Source organism: Anas platyrhynchos, chromosome 17, assembly GCF_047663525.1.
Source record: "Anas platyrhynchos isolate ZD024472 breed Pekin duck chromosome 17, IASCAAS_PekinDuck_T2T, whole genome shotgun sequence".
NCBI classification, from domain to species: Eukaryota; Metazoa; Chordata; class Aves; order Anseriformes; family Anatidae; genus Anas; species Anas platyrhynchos.
The window spans coordinates 397,936-416,379 of NC_092603.1; the positions used below are offsets into that span (position 1 = coordinate 397,936).

General features: G+C 57.1%; 1 protein-coding gene across 1 annotated transcript in view; it reads left to right on the top strand.

The window, feature by feature from the left end:
• EHMT2 (euchromatic histone lysine methyltransferase 2) overlaps positions 1-18,444 on the top strand; it is a 36,664-nt gene that overhangs the window by 12,770 nt on the left and 5,450 nt on the right. Inside the window, 16 exon segments of the mRNA XM_072024713.1 lie at positions 162-364; positions 2,386-2,498; positions 2,501-2,612; positions 2,614-2,643; positions 4,448-4,530; positions 4,628-4,678; positions 4,681-4,730; positions 6,867-6,968; positions 6,970-6,993; positions 7,080-7,181; positions 7,257-7,361; positions 9,319-9,473; positions 12,425-12,592; positions 13,741-13,885; positions 15,101-15,178; positions 18,183-18,298. Coding sequence (XP_071880814.1) covers positions 162-364; positions 2,386-2,498; positions 2,501-2,612; positions 2,614-2,643; positions 4,448-4,530; positions 4,628-4,678; positions 4,681-4,730; positions 6,867-6,968; positions 6,970-6,993; positions 7,080-7,181; positions 7,257-7,361; positions 9,319-9,473; positions 12,425-12,592; positions 13,741-13,885; positions 15,101-15,178; positions 18,183-18,298 — 1,637 coding nt within the window.

Below are 18,444 nucleotides of genomic sequence, written 5' to 3' on the forward strand. Positions count from 1 at the left end.
CAAAACCCCCTTTAGAGACCTTATAGCTCTCCTAAACGACCCAGGACACCTTTTAGATCCCCCAGACCACATTTTAGCCCCCTCAGGACCCCCCAGAAGCCCTATAGGGACCCCAAAAAGGCCCGAAATGCCCCCAAATCCTCTTTGTGCCCCCCCCCCAGGGGACGTTCCTGGAGTGCCACCCCGACGTGCGCATCGGGCACCGCTTCCACCGGGGGTGCGTGTCGCAGCTCAAAGGGGATGATTTTCTGCCCCCACTGCGGGAGGACGCCTCGGAGGCGCAGGAGGTGACCCTGCCCCGCGCCGACGGGACCCCCCCGGGACCCCCCCGCCGCCCCCTCCCCAAAATGCGGCTGCCGGAGCCGCCGCCGCCCCCCCAGAACCACGGCGCAGAGCCCCCGCCGCACGGCACGACGCTGTGCCCACACCAAGGTGGGTTTGGGGGGGGGAAAGGGGGCTGGGGGGGGGAAAAGGGGTCGGGGGGGGGAAAAAGGGGTCTGGGGGCGGGAAAAGGGGGATTTGGGGGGGAAAGGGGTCTGGGGGGGCTAAAAGGGGGTTTTGGGGGGCTGGGGGGGGGTTAAAGGGGGTCTGGGGGGGGAAAAGGGGATTTGGGGGGGAAAGGGGTCTGGGGAGGGAAAAAGGGGTCTGGGGGGAGTCTGGGGGGGCTAAAGTGGGGTTTGGGGGAGCTAAAAGGGGGTCTTGGGGGTGTTTGGGGGGTTAAAAGAGGATTTTGGGGAGATTAAAGGGGTCTGGGGGAAAAGGGGGGTTTGGGGGGGGTTAAAGGGGTCTGGGGGGAGTCTGGGGGGCTAAAAGGGGGTTTGGGGGAGGGTTAAAGGGGTCTGGGGGGAGTCGGGGGGGCTAAAAGGGGGTTTGGGGGGGTCTGGGGGGGTAAAATGGGGTTTTGGGGGATCTGGGGGCGCTTAAAGGGGTCTGGGGGGGTCCAAAGGGTCTGGGGGGGGCTAAAGGGGGGTTTTGGGGGGTCTGGGGGGGCTAAAAGGGGGTTTTGGGGAGGTTAAAGGGGTCTGGGGGGGGAAAAAGGGGGGTTTTGGGGGGTTTAAAGGGGTCTGGGGGGGTCCAAAGGGGTTTTGGGGGTTAAAAGGGGATTTTGGGGGGGCTAAAAGGGGTCTGGGGGGGACTAAAATGGGGTCTGGGGGGGTTAAAGGGGTCTGGGGGGGGGTTAAAATGGGGTTGGGGGGCCTAAAAGGGGGTTTTGGGGGGTCTGGGGGGGTCCAAAGGGGTCTGGGGGGTTTGGGGGGCTACAGGGGTCGGGGGGGGTCCTTAGAGGGTTTTTTGGGGGGGCCTAAAGGGGTCTGGGGGGGGTCCTAAAGGGTTTTGGGGGTCTGGGGGGGGTCCCAAAGGCTTGGGGGGGGTCTTGGGGTTTTGGGGGGGTCCCAATGGCGTGGGGGGCTCTCAAGGGATTGGGGGGGGTTTGGGGTTTTGGGGAGGGGTCCCAAGGGCTCGGGGGGGCTCAAGGGATTTTGGGGGGGGTCTCAAGTGGTTTTGGGAGGGGTCCCACCACCTGGGGGGGGTCTCAAGGGATTTGGGGGGGTCCCAATGGCTTTGGGGGGGGGTCTTGGGGTTTTGGGGAGGGGTCTCAAGGGCTTGGGGGGGGGTCTCAAAGGATTTGGGGGCTCTCAAGGGATTTTGGGGGGGGGGTCTTGGGGTTTTGGTGGGGCTCTCAAGGAATTTTGGGGGGGGTCTTGGGGTTTTTGGGGGGCTCTCAAGGGATTTGGGGGGTCTTGGGTTTGTGGGGGGGTCCCAATGGCGTGGGGGGTTCAAAGGATTTTGGGGGGGGTCTCAAGTGGTTTTGGGGAGGGGTCCACCACCTGGGGGGGGTCTCAAGGGATTTGGGGGGGGTCCCAATGGCTCCGGGGGGGGGTCTTGGGGTTTTGGGGGGGGTCCCAATGGCGTGGGGGGGGGGTCTCAAAGGATTTGGGGGGCTCTCAAGGGATTTTGGGGGGGTCTTGGGGTTTTGGGGGGGCTCTCAAGGAATTTTGGGGGGGGTCTTGGGGTTTTGGGGGGCTCTCAAGGGATTTGGGGGGGTCTTGGGGTTTTGGGGGGGGGTCCCAATGGCGTGGGGGGGTTCAAAGGATTTTGGGGGGGGTCTCAAGTGGTTTTGGGGAGGGGTCCCACCACCTGGGGGGGTCTCAAGGGATTTGGGGGGGTCCCAATGGCTTTGGGGGGGGGTCTTGGGGTTTTGGGGAGGGGTCCCAAGGGCTTGGGGGGGGGGTCTCAAAGGATTTGGGGGGTCTCAAGGGATTTTGGGGGGGGGTCTTGGGGTTTGGGGGGGTTCTCAAGGGATTTGGGGGGTCTTGTGTTTTTTGGGGGGGTCCCAATGGCTTGGGGGGGGTCTTGGGGTTTTGGGGGGGGGTCCCAATAGCTCAGGGGGCTCTCAAGCGATTTGGGGGGATCTTGCATTTTTGGGGGGGGTCCCTGACCCCTCTCCCCCCCCCCCCCCAGCGCCCGGATGCGGGGGCAGGGTGAGGGGCGCGCCCCCCCCCGGACCCCCGCGCGGAGCCCATCGACAGCTCGGGGGGGCCGGCGCTCACCCTGCCCTCGGGGGCCGCCCTCTCGGCACGGGGGCTGGCGCCCGGCCCCGCCCGAGACCTCCTGAAAGGCCCTGGTGGTGCAGGAGGCCGACAGGTCGGACCCAAAATCCTCGGAATTTCACCCAAAAATCTGTTCCCCCCAAAAATGTCCCTTAGGAGGGAGGGAGGGTAAGGGGTCGGGCCCGAATCTGCCCTAAATGGCCCAAAATGCATCCCAAATGCTTTCTGATTCCCCCTGGTGGTGCAGGAGGCCGACAGGTCGGCCCCAAAATCCTCGGAATTTCACCAAAAATCTGTTCTCCCCTAAAAATGTCCCTTAGGAGTGTGGGAGGTTGAGAAATGGGTACCAATCTGCCCTAAATGGCCCCAAAATCCATCTTAAATCCATCCCAAATGCTTTCTGATTCCCCTGGTGGTGCAGGAGGCCAACAGGTTGGACCCAAAATCCCCGGAATTTCACCCAAAAATCCCATCCCCCCAAAAAAAACATATAGGAGGAGGGAGGGCAAGGGATTGGGCCCAAATCTGCCCTAAATGGCCCCAGAATCCATCCCCAATCCTTTCTGATCCCCCCTGGTGGTGCAGGAGGCCGACAGGTCGGACCCAAAATCCCCGGAATTTCACCCAAAAATACAATCCCCAAAAAAAGGCCCCTTAGGAGTGCGGGGGCAAGGGATTCGGCCCGAATCTGCCCTAAATGGCCCCAAAATGCATCCCCGATCCTTTCCACCGCCGTATAATGGTGCAGGAGGCCGACAGGTCGGACCCAAAATCCCCGGAATTTCACCCAAAAATTTGTTGCCCCAAAAAAATGTCCCTTAGGAGGGAGGGAGGGAAAGGGATTCGGCCCGAATCTGCCCTAAATGGTCCTAAATCCATCCCCAGTCCTTTCTGATCCCCTCTGGTGGTGCAGGAGGCCGACAGGTCGGACCCAAAATCCTCGGAATTTCACCCAAAAATCCCATCCCCAAAAAATGCCCAATAGGAGTGCAGCAGGGAAAGGGATTCGTCCCGAATCTGCCCTAAACAGCCCTAAAATTCATCCCCAGTCCTTTCTGATCCCCCCTGGTGGTGCAGGAGGCCGACAGGTCGGACCCAAAACCCCCGGAATTTCACCCAAAAATACAATCCCCCCAAAAAATGTCCCTTAGGAGTGTGGGAGGGAAAGGGGTTGGGCCCGAATCTGCCCTAAATGGCCCCAAAATGCATCCCCGATCCTTTCCACTGCCGTATAATGGTGCAGGAGGCCGACAGGTCGGACCCAAAATCCCCGGAATTCCACCCAAAAATCTGATTCCCCTAAAAATGCCCACTAGGAGTGCAGGAGGTTGAGCAATAGGTCCCAAATGTGCCCTAAATGCCCCCAAAATCCATCCCCCGTTCCTTCCATTGGTTCTGGGAGCTGCTGGGGGCTCCCAGTATGCCCCCAGTAGTGCTCCCAGTATGCTCCCAGTATCCTCCCATCACTCCCAGTCCCCCCATCCCCTCCCCACTTGCTCTGGGCCCCCCCCAACCCCTCCCAGTCCCCCCCCACACCCCCACACCCCCTCCCAGTCCCTCCCAGTGCTCCCAGTATGCCTCCAGTAGCGCTCCCAGTACCCTCCCATCCTTCCCAGTGCCACCTCCCATCACTCCAGTCCCCCCCCTCCCCTCCCCGGTTGCTCTGGCCCCCCCAACCTCCTCCCAGTCCCCCCCCCACCCCCCCAGTCCCTCCCAGTGCTCCCAGTATGCTCCCAGTACCCCCCCATCCTTTCCAGTTCCTCCCCCATCCCCTCCCCACTTGCCCTGGGCCCCCCCACCCCCTCCCAATCCCCCCAGCCCCTCCCCGGCCCCCCCACACCCCCCACCCCCTCCCAGTGCCTCCCAGTTCTCCCAGTACCCCCCCCACCCCCCCACAGGCGCAAGAAGCTGCGCTTCCACCCGCGCCAGCTCTACCTGTCGGTGAAGCAGGGGGAGCTGCAGAAGGTGGTGCTGATGCTCCGTGAGTCCCCCTTTATTAATTTTGGGGGGGGGGTTCCCTGAAGCCCCCCCTCATTTAACGCCCCCCTCCCCAAATTTTACCCCCCCCCCCCCCCCAGTGGACAACCTGGACCCCAATTTCCAGAGCGACGCCCAGAGCAAGCGCACCCCCTGCACGCCGCCGCCCAAAAGGGGTACCTGGAGATCTGCCACCTCCGCTGCAGGTGGGGGGGCCGGGGGGGGGCAAATGGGGGTCCTGGGGGGGTCCTGGGGGGGTTGGGGGGGTCCTGGGGGGGGTCCTGGGGGGGCTTTGTGGGTCCTGGGGGGGTTTTGGGGGGCTGGGGGGTGGTTTTCTGGGGCTAAAGGGGAGCTGGGGGCTTCAAAATGGTCCTGGGGGGCAAATGGGGGTCCTGGGGGGCAGTTGGGGGTCGTGGGGGGTCCTGGGGGGTTGGGGGGGTCTTGGGGGGGTCCTGGGGGGCTTTGTGGGGTGCTGGGGGGGTTTTGGGGGGGCTGGGGGGTGGTTATCTGGGGCTAAAGGGGGGGCTGGGGGCTTTGGGGATGGGCTGGGGGGTCCCTGGGGATCTGGGGGGGGTCCCTCTATTTTGGGGGTGTCCCCCCGGAATTTGAGGGGGGTCCCTAAATTTGGGGGGGGGGGTCTCTGAAATTTTGGGGGGGGTCCTGGGAGTACTTTGGGGTCCCGTCTGCTGCTAAAGGACGGATCTGGGAGCTTTGTGATGCTCTGGGGGATCCCTGGGGATCTGGGGGGGGTTCCCTCTATTTTGGGGGATTTCCCCAAAATTTGGGGGTGCTCCCTGAATTTGGGGGGGGGGTCCCCGGAAGTTTTGGGGGGGTCCGGTCTGCTGCTATAGGGAGTCCTTGGGGGGTTCCCTGTGCATCTGGGGGCGATCCCTCTATTCTGGGGGGGTTCCCCTGGAATTTGGGGATTTCCCCGGAATTTGGGGGTTCTCCTGAAATTTGGGGGGTCCCTAAATTTGGGGGGGGGTCCTGGTGGTCTTGGGGGGGGGTCTTGGGGCTGCTTTGGGGTCCCATCTGCTGCTAAAGGATGGATCTGGGGGCTTTGGGATGCTCTGGGGGGGACCCTTTATTTTGGGGGGTTCCCCCTGGAATTTGGGGTATCCTTCCAACTTTGGGGGGGTCCCTAAATTTGGGGGGGGGTCTCTGAAATTTTGGGGGGTCCTGGGAGTACTTTGGGGTCCCGTCTGCTGCTAAAGGATGGATCTGGGGGCTTTGGGATGCTCTGGGGGGATCCCTGAGGATCTGGGGGGGGTCCCTCTATTTGGGGGATTTCCCCAAATTTGGGGGGGTGGTCCTAAATTTGGGGGGGGGTCTCTGAAATTTTGGGGGGGGTTCTGGGGTGCTTTGGGGTCCTGTCTTTTGCTAGAGGGAGTCCTTGGGGGTTCCCTGTGCATCTGGGGGCGATCCCTCTATTCTGGGGGCTTCCCCTATTTTGGGGGATTTCCCCCGAATTTGGGGGGGTCCCTAAATTTGGGGGGGGGTCCTGGGAGTACTTTGGGGTCCCGTCTGCTGCTAAAGGACGGATCTTGGGGCTTTGGGATGCTCTGGGGGGATCCCTGGGGATCTGGGGGGGGTTCCTCTATTTTGGGGGATTTCCCCGAATTTGGGGGGGTGCTCCCTAAATTTGGGGGGGGGTCCCCGGAAGTTTTGGGGGGGTCCGGTCTGCTGCTATAGGGATCCTTGGGGGGTTCCCAGTGCATCTGGGGGCGATCCTCTATTCTGGGGGGGCTTCCCTATTTTGGGGATTTCCCCAAATTTGGGGGGGGTCCCTAAATTTGGGGGGGGGTCTCTGAATTTTGGGGGGGGTTCTGGGAGTGCTTTGGGGTCCCATCTGCTGCTAAAGGATGGATCTGGGGGCTTTGGGAGGCTCTGGGGGGGGTCCCTCTATTCTGGGGGGCTTCCCCTATTTTGGGGGTTCCCCCCGAATTTGGGGGGGGGTCCCTAAATTTGGGGGGGGTCCCTAAATTTGGGGGGGGGTCTTGGGGGGGGTCCTGGGCCTGCTTTGGGGTCCCGTCTGCTGCTAAAGGACGGATCTGGGGGCTTTGGGATGCTCTGGAGGGGGACCCTTTATTTTGGGGGGTTCCCCCTGGAATTTGGGGTATCCTTCCAACTTGGGGGGGGTCCCTAAATTTGGGGGGGGGTCCTGGGGGTCTTGGGGGGGGTCTTGAGGATGCTTTGGGGTCCCATCTGCTGCTAAAGGAGGGTTCAGGGGGCTTTGGGAGGCTCTGGGGGATCCCTGGGGATCTGGGGGGGGTCCCTCTATTTTGGGGGATTTCCCCAAATTTGGGGGGGTGCTCCCTAAATTTGGGGGACCCCCCCCCGCAGGCGGGGGCCAACATCAACGCGACGGACAAGCTGCGCCGCACGCCGCTGATGGAGGCGGTGGCCAACAACCACCTGGAGGCGGCGCGCTACATGGTGCGGGCGGGGGGGCTGCGTCTACAGCAAGGTGAGCCCCCCCCCCCCCCGTGACGTCATCCCCAAATTCGGGACCTCGTCCCCAAATTTAGGACGTCATAATTCGGCCCCCCCAAGGAGGAGGACGGCTCCACCTGCCTCCACCACGCGGCCAAAAACGGCAACCTGGAGATGGTCGACCTCCTGCTGGCCACCGGGCAAGTGGACGTCAACGCCCAGGTTTTTTTTTGGGGGTGATTTTGGGGGGTCCCAAAAATTTTGGGGGGGGTCTTCTGACCCCTGACCCCCCCCCAGGATAACGGCGGGTGGACCCCCATCATTTGGGCGGCCGAGCACAAGCACATCGAGGTCATCCGGCGGCTGCTGACGCGCGGCGCCGACGTCACCCTCACCGATAATGTGAGTTTCGGGGAGCCCCCCCGGGGGTTTGGGGAGCCCCCCCAGGGATTTGGGGTCCCCTGGGAATGGTTGGGACCCTCCTGGGGGGATTTGGGACCCCCTGGGGCGGTTTGGAGGCTCCCAAAACCTCCTAAAGGGGTTTTCGCGCTCCCTAAAGGCGGTTTCGAGGCCCCCCAACTCCCCTTAAAGGTGGTTTCAAGGCCCCCCAACTCCCCCCAAAGTCGGTTTCAAGCCCCCCAAGTCCCCATAAAAGTGGTTTCAAGTCCCCCCAACTCCTCTTTATGGGGGTTTTGAGCCCCCCAACTGCCCCTAAAGTCGGTTTTGAGCCCCCAACTCCCCCTAATGTCGGTTTCAAGGCCCCCCCAACTGCCCCTTTATGGTGGTTCTGAGCCCCCCAACTCCCCCCAAAGTCAGTTTCAAGCCCCCCAACTCCTCCTAAAGTCGGTTTCAAGTCCCCCAACTCCCCATAAAAGTGGTTTCAAGTCCCCCCAACTCCCCTTTATGGTGGTTTTGAGCCCCCCAAGGGCGGTTTTGAGCCCCCCGGGGGTGTTCAGGACCCCCCCCCCCCGATAATTTTGGGGGTGCCGCAGGAGGAGAACATCTGCCTGCACTGGGCCTCGTTTCAAGCCCCCCACCTCCCCCCAAAGTCGGTTTCAAGTCCCCAACTCCCCATAAAGGTGGTTTTCTAGGCTCCCCAACTCCCTTTAAGTCAGTTTCAAGCCCCCCAACTGCCCCTAAAGTCGGTTTCAAGTCCCCCAACTCCCCTTTATGGTGGTTTCAAGCCCCCCCAGTTCCCCTTTATGGGGGTTTTGAGCCCCCCAGCTCCCCGTAAAGGTGGTTTCGAGCCCCCCACCTCCCCCTAAAGTCAGTTTCGAGCCCCCCAACTCCCCTTAAAGGTGGTTTCAAGCTCCCCCCCCCCCTCTAAAGGTGGTTTTGAGCCCCCCAACTCCCCCTAAAGTCGGTTTCAAGTCCCCCAACTCCCCATAAAAGTGGTTTCAAGTCCCCCCAACTCCCCTTTATGGGGGTTTTGAGCCCCCCAACTCCCCTTTATGTGGTTCTGAGCCCTAAAGGCAGTTTCAAGCCCCCCAACTCCCCCAAAGTCGGTTTCAAGTCCCCCAACTCCCCTTTATGGTGGTTTTGAGCCCCCCAACTCCCCTTTATGGGGTTTTGAGCCCCCCAACTCCCCTTAAAGGTGGTTTCAAGGCCCCCCAACTCCCTAAAGTCGGTTTCAAGTCCCCCAAGTCCCCATAAAAGTGGTTTCAAGCCCCCCAGTTCCCCTTTACGGGGTTTTGAGCCCCCCAGCTCCCCGTAAAGGTGGTTTCGAGCCCCCCACCTCCCCATAAAGGTGGTTTCAAGCCCCCCAACTCCCCTTAAAGGTGGTTTCAAGCCCCCCCCCACCCTCTAAAGGTGGTTTTGAGCCCCCCAACTCCCCCTAAAGTCGGTTTCAAGTCCCCCAACTCCCCATAAAAGTGGTTTCAAGCCCCCCCAACTCCCCTTTATGGGGGTTTTGAGCCCCCCAACTCCCCTTTATGGTGGTTTTGAGCCCCCAAAGGCAGTTTTGAGCCCCCCAACTGCCCTTTATGGTGGTTTCGAGCCCTCCCAACTCCCTTTATGGTGGTTTTGAGCCCCCCAACTCCCCCTAAAGTCGGTTTCAAGCCCCCCCAACTCCCCTTTATGGTGGTTTTGAGCCCCAAAGGCAGTTTTGAGCCCCCCAACTCCCCATAAAGGTGGTTTGAGCCCCTGGGGCGGTTTTGAGCCCCCCAACTCCCCATAAAGTCAGTTCCGAGCCCCCAACTCCCCCTAAAGTCGGTTTCAAGTCCCCCCAACTCCCCTTTATGGGGTTCTGAGCCCCCTAAAGTCGGTTTCAAGCCCCCAACTCCCCTTTATGGGGGTTTTGAGCCCCCCAGCTCCCATAAACGTGGTGTGGACCCCCCCGATAATTTTGGGGGTGCCGCAGGAGGAGAACATCTGCCTGCACTGGGCCTCGTTCACCGGCAGCGCCGAGATCGCCGAGGTGCTGCTGAACGCGCAGTGCGACCTCCACGCCGTCAACTTCCACGGGGACACCCCCCTGCACATCGCCGCCCGCGAGAGCTACCACGACTGCGTCATGTAGGGCGGGGGGCTTGGGGGGGGGCTGGGGGGGGTTTGGGGGGGTCTTGGGGGCTATGATGGGATTGGGGGGGTCCTTGGGGTGCTTTGGGGGCCTGTCTGCTGCTAAAAGGGGGTCTGGGGGCTTTGGGATGCTCTGGGGGGGCACTTGGGGGGCTTGGGGGGGGTCCTGGGGGGCTGGGGGGGGATTGGGGGGGCTTGGGGGGGGGTCTTGGGGGGCTATGATGGGGATTGGGGGGTCCTTGGGGTGCTTTGGGGGCCTGTCTGCTGGTAAAGGGGGGGCTGGGGGATTCAGGGGGGTCTTTGGGGGTCTGGGGGGTCCCTGGAGTTCTGGGGGGGGTCCTGGGGGTCTGGGGGGGGGCTTGGGGGGGTCCCTGGGGGCTGGGGGGGGGCGTGGGGGGGGGTTAGGGGGTTGCAGGGGTCCTTGGGGATCTGGGGGGGTCTTGGAGGGGTCCTGGGGGTCTGGGGGGGTCCTGGGGGTCTGAGGGGGGGGTCTCTGGAGTTTTTGGGGGGGGTCTTGGGGGGCTATGATGGGGTTTGGGGGGGTCCTTGGGGTGCTTTGGGGGCCTGTCTGCTGGTAAAGGGGGGCTGGGGGGATTCAGGGGGGGTTTTTAGGGGTCTGGGGGGTCCCTGGAGTTCTGGGGGGGGTCCTGGGGGTCTGGGGGGGGGCTTGGGGGGTCTCTGGGGGGTTGGCGTGGGGCGTGGGGGGTTAGGGGGATGGCAGGGGGTCCTTGGGGATCTGGGGGGGTCTTGGAGGGGTCCTGGGGGTCTGGGGGGGGGTCCTGGGGGTCTGAGGGGGGGGTCTCTGGAGTTTTGGGGGGGTCCTGGGGGGCTATGATGGGGATGGGGGGGTCCTTGGGGTGCTTTGGGGCCTGTCTGCTGGTAAAGGGGGGGGCTGGGGGGATCCAGGGGGGTCTTTGGGGGTCTGGGGGGGGTCCCCTCTATTTTGGGGGGGGTCCCATTTTCCCGTGTCCCACCCCCCCAGCCTGTTCCTGTCACAGGGTGGTCCTGGGGGGGTTCCCCAATATATTGGGGGGGTCCCAAGATACTGGGGGGTTCCCCATGATATTGGGGGGGGTCCCCAAGTTTCTTGGGGGGGGTCCTTAAGGTTCTGGGGGGTTCCCCATGATTTTGGGGGGGGTCTTAAGATACTGGGGGGGATCCCCATGATACTGGGGGGGTCCCCAAGGTATCTGGGGGGTCCCCCATGATTTTGGGGGGGGTCCCCAAGTTTCTTGGGGGGGGTCCTTAAGGTTCTGGGGGGTTCCCCATGATTTTGGGGGGGGTCCCCAAGGTATTGGGGGGGTCCTTGAGGTAGTGGGGGGGGGTCCCAAGGTACTGGGGGGGTCCCCAAGGTATTGGGGGGGTCCCCAAGATGCTCCCCCAGAGCCCCCCTCCCCTTTGGGCTCAGTCTGGGGGCTCCCCAGGACCCTGGCTCCGGGCTCCTTTTTTTGGGGGGGGTCCCATTGTCCCGTGTGCCCCCCCCCAGCCTGTTCCTGTCATGGGGGGGACTTGGGGGGGTTCCCCAATATATTGGGGGGGGGTCCCAAGATACTGGGGGGTTCCCCATGATGCTGGGGGGGGTCCCCAAGGTATTGAGGGGGTCCCCAAGGTATTCGGGGGGTTCCCCAAGATACTGGGGGGGGTCCCAATAATTCTGGGGGGGGGTCTTAAGATACTGGGGGGGTCCCCAAGATACTGAGGGGTCCCCAAGGTATTCGGGGGTTCCCCAAGATACTGGGGGGGTCCCCATAATTCTGGGGGGGGGCCTTAAGATACTGGGGGGGTCCCCATGATACTGGGGGGGGGTCTTAAGATACTGGGGGGGGTCCCCATGATACTGGGGGGGTCTTAAGATACTGGGGGGGTCCCCAAGGTATTGGGGGGTCCCCAAGATGCTCCCCCAGAGCCCCCCTCCCCTTTGGGCACATTTGGGGGGCTCCTGGTGATGCTGGCTCCGGGCTCCTTTTTTTGGGGGGGGTCCCATCGCCCCTTTTGCCCCCCCCCAGCCTGTTCCTGTCGCGGGGGGGGACTTGGGGGGGGTCCCAAGATACTGGGGGGGTCCCCAAGGTATTGGGGGGGTCCCCCAAGATACTGGGGGGCTCCCCATGATATTGGGGGGGGTCCCCAAGATACTGGGGGGGGTCCCCATAATTCTGGGGGGGGGTCTTAAGATACTGGGGGGGTCCTCAAGGTTCTGGGGGGGTCCCAAGATACTGGGGGGTCCCCAAGGTTCTGGGGGGGTCCTTGAGGTAGTGGGGGGGTCCCCAAGATGCTCCCCCAGAGCCCCCCTCCCCTTTGGGCACATTTGGGGGGCTCCTGGTGATGCTGGCTCCGGGCTCCTTTTTTTGGGGGGGGGTCCCAGCACCATGTGTGCCCCCCCCCAGCCTGTTCCTGTCGCGGGGGGGGACTTGGGGGGGGTCCCAAGATACTGGGGGGGTCCCCAAGGTATTGGGGGGGTTCCCCAAGATACTGGGGGGCTCCCCATGATATTGGGGGGGGTCCCCAAGATACTGGGGGGGGGTCCCCAAGGTATTGGGGGGGTCCCCAAGATACTGGGGGGGTCCCCATAATTCTGGGGGGGGGTCTTAAGATTCTGGGGGGGGGTCTTAAGATACTGGGGGGGGTCCCCATGATACTGGGGGGGGTCTTAAGATACTGGGGGGGTCCCCAAGGTATTGGGGGGGTCCCCAAGATACTGGGGGGGGTCCCCATAATTCTGGGGGGGGTCTTAAGATTCTGGGGGGGGGTCTTAAGATACTGGGGGGGGTCCCCATGATACTGGGGTGGGTCTTAAGATACTGGGGGGGTCCCCAAGGTATTGGGGGGGTCCCCAAGATGCTCCCCCAGAGCCCCCCTCCCCTCTGGACACATTTGGGGGGCTCCTGGTGATGCTGGCTCCGGGCTCCTTTTTTTGGGGGGGTCCCATCGCCCCTTTTGCCCCCCCCCAGCCTGTTCCTGTCGCGGGGGGCCGACCCCGAGGTGCGGAACAAGGAGGGGGACTCCCCCCTGGACCTGACCCCCGAGCGCTCCGAGGTGTGGGTGGCCCTGCAGCTGCACCGAAAAATTCGGCAGGGGGCCAGCGCCCGCCCCCTGCACACCGAGCGCATCGTCTGCAGGTGGGGGGGGGCGGGGGGGGGGGGTCCTGGGGGGGGTCCTGGGGGGGGTTGGGGGGGGTCCTGGGGGGGTTAGGGGGGGAATTGGGGGGGTTAGGGGGGGAATTGGGGGAGTAAGAGGGGGGTTGGGGGGGGAGGGAGGGGGTTTGGGGGGGTAAAGGGGGTGTGGGGGGGTCCTGGGGGCATTGTGGGGGGTGTTGGGGGTTTTGGGGTGGGATCCCCCACCCCCAAAATAACCCCCCCACCCGAAATTAATCCCTCATCCCCAAAATAAGCCCCCGAACTCCAAAAACAACCCCCCAATCCCAAAAATAACCCCCCCCCACCCCAAAATAACCCCTACCAACCCAAAATTAATCGCCCAACTCCAAAATTTAACATCCACCCCAAAATAAGCCCCCAACCCCAAAAATAACCCCAAACCCCCCAAAATTAACCCCCTGAACCCCAGAAATTAACCCCCCAACCCCCAAAATAAACCCAAACCCCTCCAAAATAACCCCCAACCCCAAAATAACCCCTACCAACCCCAAAATTAAACCCCCAACCCCAAAAATCACCCCAAAACCCCCAAATTAACCCCCCAACCCAAAATGACCCCTACCAACCAAAATTAACCCCCTGCAATCCTAAAATTAACCTCCCCCAACCCAAAAATAACCCCCAAACCCCCAAAATAATCCCCCCAACCCGAAAAATTAAACCCCCAACCCAAAAAATAAACCCCAAAACCCCCAAAATAACCCCCCAACCCCAAAAATAACCCGAACCCCCCAAAACTAACCCCCTCCACCCCAAAATTAACCCCCCAACCCCAAAATAACCCCAAAACCTCCCAAATAATCCCCAACCGCAAAAGTAAGCCCCCCAATCCTAAAATTAACCTCCCCCAACCCCCAAAATAACCCCAAGACCCCCAAAATAATCCCCCCAACCCGAAAATTAAACCCCCAACCCAAAAAATAACCCTAAAATCCCCCAAAATAATCCCCTACCCCCAAAATTAACTCCAAAACCCCCAAAATAACCCCAAATCTCCCCCCAAATAACCCCCAACCCTAAAATATCTCCCCCCATCCCCCAAAATAACCCCCAAACCCCCAAAATAATTCCCTGACCCCCCAAAATAACTCCCCGCCCCCCAAATTTAGGGACGTGGCGCGTGGCTACGAGAACGTGCCGATCCCGTGCGTGAACGCGGTGGACGAGGAGCCGTGCCCCAGCGACTACAAATACATCGCCGAAAACTGCGAGACCTCCACCATGAACATCGACCACAACATCACCCACCTCCAGGTCTTTGGGGCGAAAAACGACCGGTTTGGGTCTCCAGGTCCCGGTGGTTTCGGGGCGGAGGAAGGTTTGGGGAAAGTGAGGTGGTTTGGGGAGAAACAATGGGTTTTTGGGAAATTATGGTTTTTTTTTGCTGGAAATTATATTTTTGGGGGGAAATTACATTTTTTGGGGGGAAATTGTATTTTTGTTTTTTGGGGAAATTACATTTTTTGGGAAAATTACCATTTTTGGGGGGAAATTACCATTTTTGGGGGAAAATTACATTTTTTGGTGGAAATTACGTTTTTTTGGAGGAAATTACACATTTTTTGGTGGAAATTACGTTTTTTTGGAGGAAATTACATTTTTGGGGGGAAATTATATTTTTTGGGGAAAATTATATTTTTTGGGGGAAATTATATTTACAGCATCACCCACCTGCAGGTCTTTTGGGGCCAAAAACGCCCGGTTTGGGTCCCTAGGTCCTGCTTTGGGTCCCTAGGTCCCAGCGGTTTAGGGGTGGCAGCAGGTTTGGGGAAAGTGGGGTGGTTTGGGGAGAAATTACATTTTTTTGGTGGAAATTACATTTTTTGGGGGGAATTTATATTTTTGTTTTGGGGAAAAATTACATTTTTTTGGAGGAAATTATATTTTTTGGGGGAAAGTACATTTTTTTGGAGGAAATCACATTTTTCCGGGGAAAATTATGTTTTTTTTGGGAAAATTACTTTTTTTTTGGTGGGAAATTACATTTTTTTGGTGGAAACTACATTTTTTTGGTGGAAATTACATTTTTGGGGGGGAAATTTATATTTTTGTTTTTGGGGAGAAATTACATTTTTTTGGGGAAATTACAATTTTTTGGTGGAAATTATATTTTTTTGGGTGGAAATTACAGTTTTGGGGGAGAAATTACACTTTTTGGGGGGAAATTATATTTTTTTGATGGAAACTATATTTTTGGGGGAGAAATTACATTTTTTGGGGAGAAACTACATTTTTTTTGGTGGAAATTATATTTTTTTTTCGGTGGAAATTGCATTTTTTTTGGTGGAAATTGCATTTTTGGGGGGGGGAAATTACATTTTTTTGGTGGAAATTGCATTTTTTGGGGGGGGAAATTACCTTTTTCCGGAGGTGACAATGGTTTTGGGGAGGTTTTGGGGGGATTTGGGGAGGGAGGACGATGTGTTTCGGGGGTCCTGAAGCCCCCCCCCTTTTTTGCCCCCCCCCCAGCACTGCACGTGCCAGGACGACTGCTCCTCCTCCAACTGCCTGTGCGGGCAGCTCAGCATCCGCTGCTGGTACGATAAGGTGAGATTTCGGCCCAAAAATACCCCCCCCCCCACCCCGGGGGGGTCCCAAAAATGGGGAGACCCCCGGGGAACCGCCCTGAGGTCCGGGGGGTCTTTGAAAGCTTCGTTGTGTGGTGGGGGGCGGCTGGAAAACGACATTTTATTGGGTGGGGCTCCTTGAAACCGACATTTTATTGCATGGAGTTCCCTAAAAATGTCATTTTATTGAGGGGGGCTCCTTGAAACCCTCATTTTATTTCCTGAAACTCCTTAAAACTCTCATTTTATGATTTGGAGCTCCTTAAAACCCCCATTTTATCACCTGGAGCTCCTTGAAACCCCCATTTTATTTTGTGGGGGTCCTTGAAACCCTATTTTATTTCATGGAGCTCCTTGAAACCCTCATTTTATTTCATGGGGCTCCTTAAAACCCCCATTTTATTGCATGGAGCTCCTCGAAACCCCCATTTTATTACATGGGGGTCCTTGAAACCCTCATTTTATTTCACAGAGTTCCTTAAAACTGACATTTTATTTCGTGGGGCCTCTTGAAACTGACATTTTATTGTGTGGGGGTCCTTGAAACCTTCATTTTATTTAGAGGGGCTTCTTGAAACCCCTATTTTCTTGCATGGAGCTCCTTAAAACTGACATTTTATTTTGTGGGGCTCCTTGAAACCCTCATTTTATTTTGTGGGGGTCCTTGAAACCCCCATTTTATTTTGTGGGGGTCCTTGAAACCTTCATTTTATTTAGAGGGGCTTCTTGAAACCCTCATTTTATTTCACAGAGTTCCTTAAAACTGACATTTTATTTAGTGGAGCTCCTTGAAACCCCCATTTTATTTCATAAACGTCCTTAAAACTGACATTTTATTGCATGGAGCTCCTTGAAACCCTCATTTTATTTAGCGAGGCTCCTTGAAACCCCCATTTTATTTCCCAAATCTCCTTAAAACTGACATTTTATTGCATGGGGCTCCTTGAAACCCTCATTTTATTTTGTGAAACTCCTTAAAACCCTAATTTTATTTCATGGGGCTCCTTGAAACCCCCATTTTATTTCCCAAACCTCCTTAAAACCGACATTTTCTTGTGTGGGGCTTCTTGAAACTGACGTTTTATTACATGGGGTTCCTTAAAACCCTCATTTTATTTTGAGGGGCTCCTTGAAACTGACATTTTAGTGTGTGGGGCTCCTTGAAACCCCCATTTTATTACATGGGGCTCCTTGAAACCATCATTTTGTTTTATGGAGCTTCTTGAAACCCTCATTTTATTTCACAGAGTTCCTTAAAACTGCCATTTTATTTTGTGGGGCTTCTTGAAACCCCCATTTTATTTCCCAAATCTCCTTAAAACTGACATTTTATTGCATGGGGCTCCTTGAAACCCTCATTTTATTTTGTGAAACTCCTTAAAACCCTAATTTTATTTCGTGGGGCTCCTTGAAACCCCCATTTTATTTCCCAAACCTCCTTAAAACTGACATTTTATTGTGTGGGGCTCCTTGAAACTGACTTTTTATTACATGGGGCTCCTTAAAACCCCTGTTTTATTGCATGGAGCTCCTTGAAATCCTAATTTTATTTCATGGAGCTCCTTGAAACCCTCATTTTATTTTGAGGGGCTCCTTGAAACCCTCATTTTATTTCACAGAGTTCCTTAAAACTGACATTTTATTTTGTGGGGCCTCTTGAAACTGACATTTTATTACATGGGGCTCCTTAAAACCCCCATTTTATTTTATGGAGCTCCTTGAAACCCTCATTTTACTTTGTGGGGCTCCTTAAAACCCCCATTTTATTGCATGGAGCTCCTCGAAACCCCTATTTTATTACATGGGGGTCCTTGAAACCCTCATTTTATTTCACAGAGTTCCTTAAAACTGACATTTTATTTCGTGGGGCCTCTTGAAACTGACATTTTATTGTGTGGGGGTCCTTGAAACCTTCATTTTATTTAGAGGGGCTTCTTGAAACCCCTATTTTCTTGCATGGAGCTCCTTAAAACTGACATTTTATTTTGTGGGGCTCCTTGAAACCCTCATTTTATTTTGTGGGGGTCCTTGAAACCCCCATTTTATTTTGTGGGGGTCCTTGAAACCTTCATTTTATTTAGAGGGGCTTCTTGAAACCCTCATTTTATTTCACAGAGTTCCTTAAAACTGACATTTTATTTAGTGGAGCTCCTTGAAACCCCATTTTATTTCATAAACGTCCTTAAAACTGACATTTTATTGCATGGAGCTCCTTGAAACCCTCATTTTATTTAGCGAGGCTCCTTGAAACCCCCATTTTATTTCCCAAATCTCCTTAAAACTGACATTTTATTGCATGGGGCTCCTTGAAACCCTCATTTTATTTTGTGAAACTCCTTAAAACCCTAATTTTATTTCATGGGGCTCCTTGAAACCCCCATTTTATTTCCCAAACCTCCTTAAAACTGACATTTTCTTGTGTGGGGCTTCTTGAAACTGACATTTTATTGCGTGGGGCTCCTTGAAACCCTCATTTTATTTCCCAAATCTCCTTAAAACTGGCATTTTATTACATGAGGCTCCTTGAAACCCTCATTTTATTTTGTGGGGGTCCTTGAAACTGACATTTTATCTCTCAAACCTCCTTAAAACTGACATTTTATTGCGTGGGGCTCCTTGAAACCCTCATTTTATTTTGTGGGGTTCCTTAAAACCCTCATTTTTATTGCATGGAACTCCTTAAAACCCCAATTTTATTTCGTGGGGGTCCTTGAAACCCCCATTTTATTTCACAGAGTTCCTTAAAACTGGCATTTTATTTCCCAAACCTCCTTAAAACTGACATTTTTTTGCATGGGGCTCCTTGAAACTCTCATTTTATTTTGTGAAACTCCTTAAAACCCCCATTTTTTTTGCATGGAGCTCCTCGAAACCCCCATTTTTTTTCCCAAATCTCCTTAACCCCCCCCCCGGAGCCCCCCCCTCCCCCCAGAGCCCCCCCCTCGCCCCGGAGCCCCCCCGCTGACCCCCCAAAACCCCCCCAGGACGGGCGCCTGCTGCAGGAGTTCAACAAGATCGAGCCCCCCCTCATCTTCGAGTGCAACCAGGCCTGCACCTGCTGGCGGAGCTGCAAGAACCGCGTGGTGCAGAGCGGCATCAAGTCAGACCCCAAATCCCTCGTTTTCACCCCAAAATCCCCGCCTGGGCCCCAAAACCCCATCTTAGCCCCGAAATTCCCCGTTTTTGCCCCAAAATCCCCGTCTGGGCCCCAACACTCCCATCTGAGCCCCAAAATTCCGTGTCTGT